The sequence below is a fragment of the Rhamphochromis sp. 'chilingali' genome, assembly GCF_963969265.1.
Source record: "Rhamphochromis sp. 'chilingali' genome assembly, chromosome: 6".
NCBI classification, from domain to species: domain Eukaryota; kingdom Metazoa; phylum Chordata; class Actinopteri; order Cichliformes; family Cichlidae; genus Rhamphochromis; species Rhamphochromis sp. 'chilingali'.
The window spans coordinates 42,098,934-42,110,110 of NC_137933.1; the positions used below are offsets into that span (position 1 = coordinate 42,098,934).

Genomic DNA, 11,177 nt, shown 5'->3' on the forward strand with positions numbered 1-11,177 from the left:
TCCATACCTGCTTCACACCCTGGAGGACGGGGCTGTGGCCCCCCCACACCCTCTAGCAGATCATTACATGGAGAAACCTTTGGAATACAAGCATGCTGATCCACACAGGTATGCACACGGGTGTTCACTGCTCGTAGACCCAAATTACACCTTTCTTGGCTGCTACCTCGAAGCACATCTGTCCTGCGTGCTGCACAACAACATTGAATATTTAGTATTTACTGCTGTTTACACTTAGCTAGATTAATGCGATGGTGTTGTGTTTAGTATGTTGCTTTGTTTTTTTTTTTTGGTCTTTTTTTGCTTGTTTTCTATTCTTCTCTCAACAGGTGATCCAGGAGATTTTTATTTTTTTTCTCCCCCCCTTTCTCACTGTCCCTCTCCCCTTCTGTTTTTCCTTTCCTTCCTCTTTCTTTCTCCCTTTCCTATCCCTCACTCATGTCTGTCCCGTCTGTAACATCTGAAAATAAAATATAATAAATAATAAAAACAAAGATCGACCAAATGGACCAATACGGCAATGCCACGATGATCCATTTGGCAAAATAAATCCATTGGGTATCCTTGTTGGTCTTCAGACAACAATTCTGACGGCTAAAGAACCAAATGGGACAGGCAAACAAAAAAGAAAAGAAAAAAAAAGAAAAAAGAAATGTATCTTAAAGGGGGAGGAGCTAAAGGGATGAGCTGAGGAGTCGCAGGAGGCCCAGCAGGTAAAGAAGGATTATTCTGAACTATGAATCATGCAAAGCTGCTCTGGGAGAGAGAGTCCAGGAATAAAAAGATGAAGCTGGAGATGAGCAGAGGTATTTAACCGACTGACATCTGTTCCCAGTCACAAGCTGAAGGTTCTGCTCTGTGACAATATATCTGTGAGCTATTTTTAACCAGCGAAGTGCTTTTATGGTGCTGCTGGTACTCTGCTGTGGATACTGGTGGGGTGGCTGAGTGGCGCCCTCTGCTGGTGTGAAGCATGCACAACTAAATGCTGCTCTTTGCACATCCAGCAACACTTTGTTGCTTTAAAAGTTGTTGTGAGGCCTCGTGTAGGTGTGTGCAGCTGATCTAATGGACACGGGTGCTGTGTCGCATTAAATGCCGCAGTAACTGAGCAGCAGCACAAACAGAACCAGGATCAGATCACTGCAGAACTCTCACACACGATTATGTGTATTTTATAGATCATCACACAAATTCACATGATTACAGACAGATTATCACGGCACACGTGCCGCATTTTTACAGCTCAGCCTACAAACAATAAATGTGTCCTAGCGAATGTTTCAGGAGGCCCCTCCCCCCTCAGGAGGAGGTGTCGGCTTTGTTGCAGCAGAAGTAGATTCAGAGCAGAAGCAGAGGCATAGAAGCGGTGTTCGGCTGTCAGCGGCTTTACTGTGAGCACCTCTTTACACGCTCTGCAGTTTTTTGCTGAGTCGGTTCAGAGCGTCTTCGACGATGTCCAGCTCGTGCCGGATGTCCTTCACCATGCTGTTGATGTTGTTGGTGTCCTCCAGAACGTCCACGCTCTGAGTGTAGGGGTCGTAGCGTATCGTGAAGGGACGTCGAAGGGTCTTGGCAAACTCCCTGCAGACACAGCACACACTTTACATCCTCAGCTGAAGCTCTCACATCGGCTCAGAACCAAAATCAGGGACAAGCAGGGACATACAGGGTCAGGGTTCACGGTGCGTCTCACACATCATGTGGGGAAAACTTGCAGCTCACCTCATTTTGTTCTTGGCTTCCTCAAAACTGTCGGCCACATAGTAAACGTGCTGAAACGTGGTGATCATGCACTCCTGGTTGCAGGTCACCGTGGGGTCAAAAGGAAGGATGTTGGCACTGCTGGACAAAGCGTGCTAGGAGGACAGACAGACACGTGCACAGATGTTTTAGATAGAGTCCAAACTTACTGAAACCTGAGTGCAGGTGACTGCTGCGTCAGGTAACTAGCTTAGCAACGGTTGGTGTCAGCTGGAGGACGCTCTGTGCTGCTTCTACCAAAAACCAAACACTGAGAGCGAGTCGTGAGTGCAGTGAAGTAAATTCTTACATGTTGAAGTTTTAAGCATCAAAACCTGGAAATACTCAAGTAAAATACAAGTACACAAAAATGGGAGGAGTTTTAAGATGGTGTTTTTATGCCATGTGGATTTTTTTAACCACTCAGTGGGTTTAAGAAAACACAAAAATCACTAATAATCTGAGTCCTTTTAAAAATCGTCAGATGAAGGTGCAGTGTGGAGGTCGGAGGTCACCTGGAGTTCACTGACGGAGGAGAGGAGCCCCGCGCCGTACGCCCTCAGCCTGCCGTCCTGCTTACAGAGCCCAAACTCCACAGTGAAGAAGTAACACTGGAACAAACAGGAGGACACCGACATCAGCTCAGAGCGCCACTGCACGCGCTCAGTCAGCAGCGCTCATCTGTCTGTTTGGTAGATTAAAGCCTGGTGTGGATGAAACTGTGGACAGGTGAGTTCACTGAAATCATCTGCTTCTAGTTTTTCACATTTCGTTCCAGTATTTATATTTACTGAATCCTTCTTCATGTTTTCTGTTCATGTTGAGCTCAGCAGCATCACATTAGCGCTAACTCAGCATGCTGTATACACGTGTCAGTAGAATATTGTATTTCTTTAGTCAGTATAAGCTTTTAATGATATAAGTTTACTTGTGATAGAATGCTGCATGATGATCATTTCCTAGCTTAGAACTGATCGTACTTTTCATTGTTCTGGACGGATTGTTCTTTATGAAACGTGTTCTGATATTTGTATCTGAATCTTCCCACAGCGATAGTAAGAAGTCAAACAAGCAGTCCTGACCACACACACACACACACACACACACACACACACACACACACACACACACACACATGCTCACGTCAAATATATTCATTTTTCTTGTGTATAAATAAAGACAAGTGCAAGAACAGAGCGTGCATTTCACAGGGCCCCACTCTGATGTGAGCGCTCTGCGAAACGCCCTTGCAAGTTAAAACTGAAGCGTCTGTTTGTGTGTTTTCTCCTCTTAGACTCTCAGCTGAAGAAGTGTCATTTAGAATAAATCTCTTGACAACACGCATACTGACAATCAGCGGTTTTGAGTCTTGATTATATTAATTTATTCTTATTCTTTTTTATTTTCACAGTTTGCACCTTCGATCCAGGAGGACGATATTTCGTCCCACTGTATACCTGAGTGTATACAGTTGGGTTGACAATAAAACTCGACTTGATTCAAAGACTCAGGACAGGAAGGTTTAGGGCGGGGCCGTCACTGACGATGACCTTGGTGGGTTCAAGCTACCCAGATTATAAACCAGGTGGAAGTATAAAGGACAATGGTCCACCAGGGGGCGGACGTTCACCCCGGGGCGAGCGCACACTGAGAATCGCTCAAAGTCACCTGAACAAACTTTTCACATGAATATTTTGAACCTGAAGGAAGAATTTTGTAAATGCATCAGCTGCTGAGCAACACTGCTTATTATGAGGAACTCTGAATATACTGTAAGTAAGAATTGCTGTGATTGGCTCGTTCCTCACTGATGAGAAGCCTGGTGGTGTCACCTGGTGGTGGAGATGTAGAAATGCAGCAGAGGTTTGGAGCAGGAGCTCAGCAGGTGATTAACAGGACAGGTAACCACGTACATGCACCTCTATACATGCACCAGCCAATGACACGCTGCCACAGCTGTAAGATAAACAGGCGTGTTTCTGTGAGGATTGCCTGCTACTCAGGAGCTCGATTCTTACGGGGAGAGGGAGAGGAGACCCTGAGAGCACCTAATCCAGGTGTCCTTCACCTTTACGTGTCAGTCAGTGGTCTGTTTCACTCCTATTGGTAGTTGCCTTAATATTTAGACATGTTCAACTCAGGACACGCCCACTTCACAACACTAACTCCATATTTTGCCTCCAGCTCACTGAGGTCATCAGCCCAACCTCTCACCTGCTACTGCTGCCCTGAGTCTTCCTGTCCCCTTAAGAAGAACTGAGAACTTTCTATCAGATTTAAGGCCCTATTTCTGTCATGTCTGAGGTCCCTCATGGTTTCATTCCAGCTTTCTGTTTGCACTCTGTCTGTAACACTGTGAGAACTTTGTTAACCCTTTGTGACGTTTGCTGTTTTGGTTCTTCGTTTGCAGATACGTGTCCATGTAAAGCACTTTGGTTCAACTTCTGTGGTTTTAAAATGTTCTGTGTAATAAAACTGACTTGACAGCCTTATGAGCCAATCCCTTCATATGTGGGGGGAGCCATGTTGTTCCCGCCTCATCCAGGTGTATTTAGGGTGAGTCGGCGCTGCAGCACTCACCGTGGCCAGTTTGTTTACATCATCATCTGAAGCGCCAAGCGACGCCAAACCGAGCTCCTGAGAGAACTGAGCGAAGCTGGGCTCGGCAAGCAGAGGCACGTGACCCAGCAGCTCATGGCATGTGTCTCTGCAGCACACACACACACACACACACACACACACACACACACACACACACACACACACACACACACACACACACACACACACACACACACACACACACACACAAGGCTTTAGAAATATGAACAAAATAAAGAAAGACAATAAAACGGACTGTTATAGTGTGTGTGTGTGTGTGTGTGTGTGTGTGTGTGTGTGTGTGTGTGTGTGTCTTTGTGCACTCACGGTTCAGGTGTGTACAGAGGCTCTGAGCTGTGGCGGACATACTGAGTGCAGTGGAAGACTCTGAAGGCCAGGCCTGCCAGGAAGTCTCTGGGGGAGAGGTAACCGGCAACGGGCCTGATGATGAAGCCTGAGCACTCTGCTCAAACACACGCACACACACACACACACACACACACACACACACACACTGTCCATCTTAATCTAAACAGCGACCAAAAGATGACCAGTTAACCAAAAATAAGAAAGACAGAACTGAAGAGGAGTAAGATTAGACAAAGACTCAGGCACCAGGATGAGGGTACTGAGGATGGGAGAAAATAACAAAGGATAGAAGTAAAAACACAGAAAGGTAACAAGGACTTAACTGTCAAAATAAAACAGAGGCACAAAGATCAAACCACACAGAAAACAGGAAGGACGCAGGCAGAGGGGTTATTAGGGTTACCATGACAGCTGCAGTTCATGTACCGGCCAGCAGAGGCAGCAGCGAGTCAGTCCCCACAGACTCCCATGTTAAAACTTTCCAGCAGAAATAACCATGTTTACAGCCTGATACACAAACTGTTTGTTCTCTAGAGATAATTCCCCCTTAATAATAACTAAGGACGATTTTATAACTCACATGTTTAAATGGTATTAAGGCTCTAAGTTTGCATTATTGGGGGCGTGGCCTCTTTGACTGACAGGTTGATGGTGGTGACAGGTGGCTGTAGCTGCTAGCTGTCTGCTAACTGGATCTCTGGACCTTGGTTGTGCTGTTGGAGCATTTTAATGAAATCATGTGACCAACAATATGGCTGCTGTGGGGTTTATGGGCTCAAATTGTGGTCATAAATATTTTGTACTTGTAAATCAGGATTTGTATGTATAAAAAGAATTTGTGTGTGCGTAAAAAAGATTTGTGTGTGGACATACGTGTGAAACTCTGCACTCAAGCTTCAAGTTACAAGTACAAATTTTGACCCTATTTTTCTTCCTTTCAGCTGATTGGTCAATGTCATGTCAATCACAAATGTAACAATCCAATCAGAGAACAGATGGGTTTGGATGTCGGAGGGGCGCTTTTTGAACTGCAGGTCCTTGAAGGATAAAGGCTCCAAAACAATCAAACTGGTTTTGCCCATTATGTGCGAAACCAGAAAAAGTGCCTGAAAGCTGCAGTGGGAAACATCGGTGTCACTCTCCTTGTTTTTGGCTCAGATATTCAGCAGCTTGGAAACAACTGCTTGCAGGGCTCTAGGGTGCGACCACATTTTTCAATGGTGCAACTAAAAAAAATCCTACGTCGCAGAACTCTGAAAGTCTCCGTGTGGTCAACAACAGACAGACATTATGCCTCTATCGTGGTCTAAACCAATCAGAGATAGCCAGGGGCGGGACCTCTCTGATTGGCCGTGATCCAGTTGAGAGTGCAGGTGGATAGAGATAGTGATGATAAATTCGATTCTTTTTACTGAATCGAGTTTGAATGAGTCACTCACCAAAGTGAATTGGATTTTGAGTCATTTGAGTCACTGAGTCAGTTGACCAGAGAGTGCAAAAAATTTACATTTTCACTGAAACTTAATTTGTTTCTCTTTTCATGTAAATCCTGCTGCTAAGACGAGTGATTCGTTTATGCTACGATTCAGCGCAGCAAGGGAGGGGGTGAGTAACTCAAATGTGCTGTTAGCATGTTAGCAGAGCAATGCTACTGTGAGCTGAGGAGCTATTGTGTTGATGTGAGCTTCTACTCAGGGTTTTTTCTTCCAGTTCAGAGCAGGAATGTTTTTGTTAAGTTAATGTTTTTTTGACTGTTGTTTTTTCCCCCACAATTTTAATTATAAGTTAGATATATTTCTACTAATGATATTAGTTTGCTAACAGCAACAGGGATGAGTCAGTGAGTCAGTTGGCGTTTTGTGAATCATGATTCACGAGTCAGTAAAGTGATTCTCGAGTATTGAACGATTCGTTCATGATTCGCACATCACTAGATAGAGAGAGGTGAGTGGCTTGAATAAAGCGATAAAGCTCTCAAAACCATTTCAACAACAACCAAACAGTAAATGAGAGCAGGTACACGGATTCCACACAAAGACGTAAACACAGAGCGGACCGACGCATCAGAATCAGCTTTCTCTTTCTCGGCTTTCTCACCAGACGGCCCGTACACGGACACGCCGTCGGGGCTGAAAGCCGACAGCTCACTGATCCTGATGCATCGGCCGGTCCGCGCTTTGTGTTTACTGTTTACGTCTTTTTTGTGCTCAATTCTGAGCTGCAGGTTTTGTGTCTCTCCAACCAAAATTCACTGAAGCAGCAGCAAAAGAAGATCAAACTACGCTTCACATTTGATAAACGTCATCGTCATAAACATCATCAGTTGATAAACATCTTCTCTGACTTTTGCTGTTTTGCTTCCACCACGATAAAATCACACTTCATGCACAGCTCTCTCTCTCTCTGTGTACTTCAAGAACAGTTTCCCATCTCAAATCTAAATTTTTGCGTTATTCATTCGCTTATTACCCATATTGCATAATTTTATAATAAATGATCAGAATTATAATGTTTCTGACTGTCTGAGGCAAAACTGAATCGAATCAGGACCTCGTGAATCGGAATCGAATGGATTATAGAAATCAGTGATGATACCCAACCTTAGTGAGCAGCCTAGGCCCGACAGAGTGGATGTAGCTGTGGGTAATAAAAAAGATGAAAAGAACGATTGATAACTTTTTTGTTATGTCTCCGTCTGATCTGTCTGAAATTCATAGCCAGCTCTGACACGGTGCCATCAACCTCTGAGCGCTGAAAAAGCAGCAGTGTGTCCAGAAACACATTATATGCTGCGATAAATGCCCTGTGTCCCCTCTCCCCCCGGCCTTTCAGCAGCAAACAGGTCGTCAGAGTGATGATTAAGTTTAACATTGTCTACAACATTACCAAAGAGTGCCAACGCACTTTAAGCACAAGCAGTTTTTCAGTAACTTCTCTTTCTGGTAGAAATGTGCTTCAAATAAAGAACTTTGTGTTGACAAGATTGTTAGTTAATCATTTACAAATCAATAGTGTCTCTATGGACTGAATTTCCCCCCAAAAAGTGTTAAGCGCCCAAATTTTGCACTGAGAGACTGCAGCACTAAGAAAAAAAGTTAGGCGCACCAGTGCAACCGTGACAAAAAGTTAGTCTAGAGCCCTGGCTTGCATTCGACGGTCAGCGATGGGCAGTAACACGTTAAGGTAACACATTACTGTAATCTGATTACTTTTTAAAGTAATGAGTAAAGTAAGGGATTACTATTGCAAAAAAGTAATTAGTTCGTGGTAACAGACGTGTGCAGTTCAACAAGGGATAATGTGCAGTGCGGGAGAGAGTACGACCGTGCAGCATTTAAAGCGTGGAAGTACTCACATTACTTTGAGTTTGATTCCTTACAAAGTAACACAAACGTTCGCGTCTGCTGTGCACTCTGCGTGGAAAATGAAACCTTAAACTTCTGAGCAAGTACCGAGAATGCTGGCATGACCGCTGAGGCACACCTGCACCGGGCAAACCTCCACCCGCACCACTCCTGCTAAACACGTGAAAATAGATTTAAGAGCGACAGGACTCAGTGCTGCTAAGTTTTTGATTTTATTTATTTTCGGCTTTGTTTTACTTGCATCTATTAGAAAGAGTGTAAACACAAAACAATTATTTTATTTTAAATGCTGGAATGTGCAGAAAATAGGTTTAAATGTTAAACACATTTCTTCAAGTCAAAGACAGCTGTATACGATTTAATTTTTCCTTGATGCATAAAGTTAAAGATTCAAACTAATAAGACACGTTTTAAAGAGACTTTTTCATTAGATTCAGTTTTATATGATGGATCATGCAGAAAAAATAGAATTGGGCTGAAAGGTCGCTTTATTACCTATTCAGGTTGTGTATCGTGTTTTTTAAAAGTAACTAAGTAACTAATTACTTTTGAAAATAAGTAATCAGTAGAGTAATGGGATTACTTTTTTGGAGACGTAATCAGGAATTAATTAATGGTCACTTTTCCAAGTAACTTGACCAACACTGTTGACGGTTACCTTTAAGGAAGTGCAAGACGTCCTCCAGCTGGGGGATGTTGTCCTCGCTGTATTTGCAGTACTTGGTCAGCAGTGGGAGGTTCTTCAGGTACTCCCTGCAGGCGTGGCTCGGGTACAGCTTGTGGAGCTCCCTGAACACCACGCCCCAGGTACGCACCTCCTCTGCAGTGTAGTCCACACGAGGGATGGGCTCACCGCTGTGAGAGACGGAGTTAAAGGATGAAAGCCCTTCTAGGTTTTTATTATTAACTTCATTAATGAAAACATCCATAAGAGGAACTCACTGTTTGTAGTTTACAGCTAAATCAGAAAAATATTGTCTTCGTTTTCTGTATATGTTGTCCTTAAATCCCTGCAGGAACAGCAAAACCTCAGTCGGTTACCGAGTTCACGCTACATTTCAGAGCTCTGTCCGATGACGCACATACCGGATGATCTGCATCAAGTTCAGAGCCGTACATCAAAACCCTGTTTGCACACAGGTCCAAGTCTGAGATCTTCTTGGGGAACCACGGCACACCGGGCACATCTGAAACACAGTCAAGACACACGCAGACCTGTGAAATAACTCATTCCTATCACAGCTACTGTTTAGTCAAAGTACGACAAGGTGTACCGTCCTCGGGTAGAGCGGAGCCGTCGAACGGCGAGATCTCCACGATGTCCGTGTGCTTCCTGAGCAGCTCGGTGAGCTCCTTGAACTGCTCGTGGTCGGTGTCGCAGTCCACAAAGATCTCAAAGTCTGAATTCCTTCGTTTGGACTTCCGGGACTCGATGTGGATGAGGTTGACGTGTTTTTCCTGCGAACACACACACACAAACACACACAAACACACACACACCCAAAGAAGATGCTGTAAAAGCTTCTGATCACATTCATTCCTGGCCAGTCACATGCATCCTCAGAAAACACCATATCTGTGTCAACATAAAGAAAATGAAACCTCACCTGGAAAAGTTTCAGTGCCTTTATAAGACCACCGACTTCGTTTTTCAGAGTGAATATGATGGTTGTCGAGCCTCTCCCAAAGCTGCTGGAGACGGTCCTGTTGTCCAAAGACCTTCCTCTGCGAAGCTCCTTTCCTTCTGACTTCCTGGCGTACATGCTTCTCTGGATTTCAGCGATACAAATATGAAATTGATAGTGATGGTTCAGTAAGCTTGCTTTGGCACTGGCTGCATCAGAGAGTCGTCTGGTAGGAGTACGACGTGAAGGTCGTGACAGGATGAGTCTCCGGCTGTTCTGTCACTCTGCACGGCGGCTGCTGCCTTTATGAAGCTGCAGCAGAGGGGAGGGCGCTCCAGAGATGGATGTTCATCAGGAGGAAGATCAGCATCACGCCATATACATCACAACACACGACGCCTTGACACGTCACCACCTGTTCACTAATTGTTGAGTCAACGTGACGATAAAGTGTTACTGTAACCGTCCTTTAAAATACACGAACGCATGAACTTTACAGTAACTGTGAACGACTTACTGTTTGCTTCATGGCAACCGGTTTATAGTACTGTGTACTGTTTGTGTACAATGAATTAAATATTTACTGTATTTATGACACATTTTAATTGACACTGTTTCAGGATTAACATCCCTTATTAGTTATAACAATAGAAGCGTATGACTGTAATATAAAGTCCCAGGTTATACATATTATATTTTCAGTACCTGAAACACTCACATGTATCTAAATCAAACTGATAACATAGTTACAGTTTGAATGGAGAGAGAACAAATTATGTTGCAAGTATTTGAATTAATGAGTATCCAACATGTTAACGTTAAAGGCTGCATCATAGAGGACAGCAAACTTTGCTTTCTTTCACTGAACTCACAGAAATCACTTTGAGCTGCAGCTGTTGGTTCCTGCTCTTCTCTCTTCTGTTACAAATGAAGACAGTTGAACCCTAAATGCTGTAAACGTGGGAATGAAGAGATTCCTGTTTGTCTGTTTGCTGACTGTGTTTTTATGCGGTGATTAGCCACGGGACAAAATAAAAGAATTATTTATAAGACAGAAAACACACAAAATCTTTTCAAGTAACAAATACTTTAAAGAGCAGAGTATTATCAGTATCCTGACCTCCTGTCCTGGACTCTAGTTACACAGTACTCACAGGTGCAGACAGCTGAAAGGTGAACCTGGAGACGCTGTTGAGTCATTTTAAAGAAACTTCTGGTTATGAATGCAGAAATTATATTTATGGTTCTATTTTTTGAAAGTTTACCATCATTTTTTGTTCAGTTCTGTTTTAATATTAATTTTTTTTACATATTCAGCAGGTTATTTTTGATCTTTCGGGAGGTAAATGGACTGATTCTTATACAGCACTTCTCTACTCTCCCAGAGTACTCAGAGCGCTCTATACAACATGTCACATTCACCTTTTTCTATGATTTTAAGTGCTTACTGACATTCACACACATCCATACTCTG

General features: G+C 43.6%; 1 protein-coding gene across 1 annotated transcript; it reads right to left on the bottom strand.

Annotated features, from left to right (window-relative positions):
• Window positions 1-1,388: 1,388 nt before the first annotated feature.
• On the bottom strand, window positions 1,389-9,841 carry LOC308398877 (tryptophan 5-hydroxylase 1-like; the record flags this gene model as incomplete). The annotated part of the gene is made up of 10 exons (XM_080885745.1): window positions 1,389-1,584; window positions 1,726-1,859; window positions 2,259-2,354; window positions 4,324-4,450; window positions 4,672-4,807; window positions 8,737-8,933; window positions 9,021-9,088; window positions 9,165-9,265; window positions 9,353-9,536; window positions 9,686-9,841. The coding sequence occupies 10 exons, from the start codon at window positions 9,839-9,841 to the stop codon at window positions 1,407-1,409; spliced, it is 1,377 nt and encodes a 458-aa protein (XP_080741871.1). The 3' UTR covers window positions 1,389-1,406.
• Between the last annotated feature and the right edge of the window lie 1,336 nt (window positions 9,842-11,177).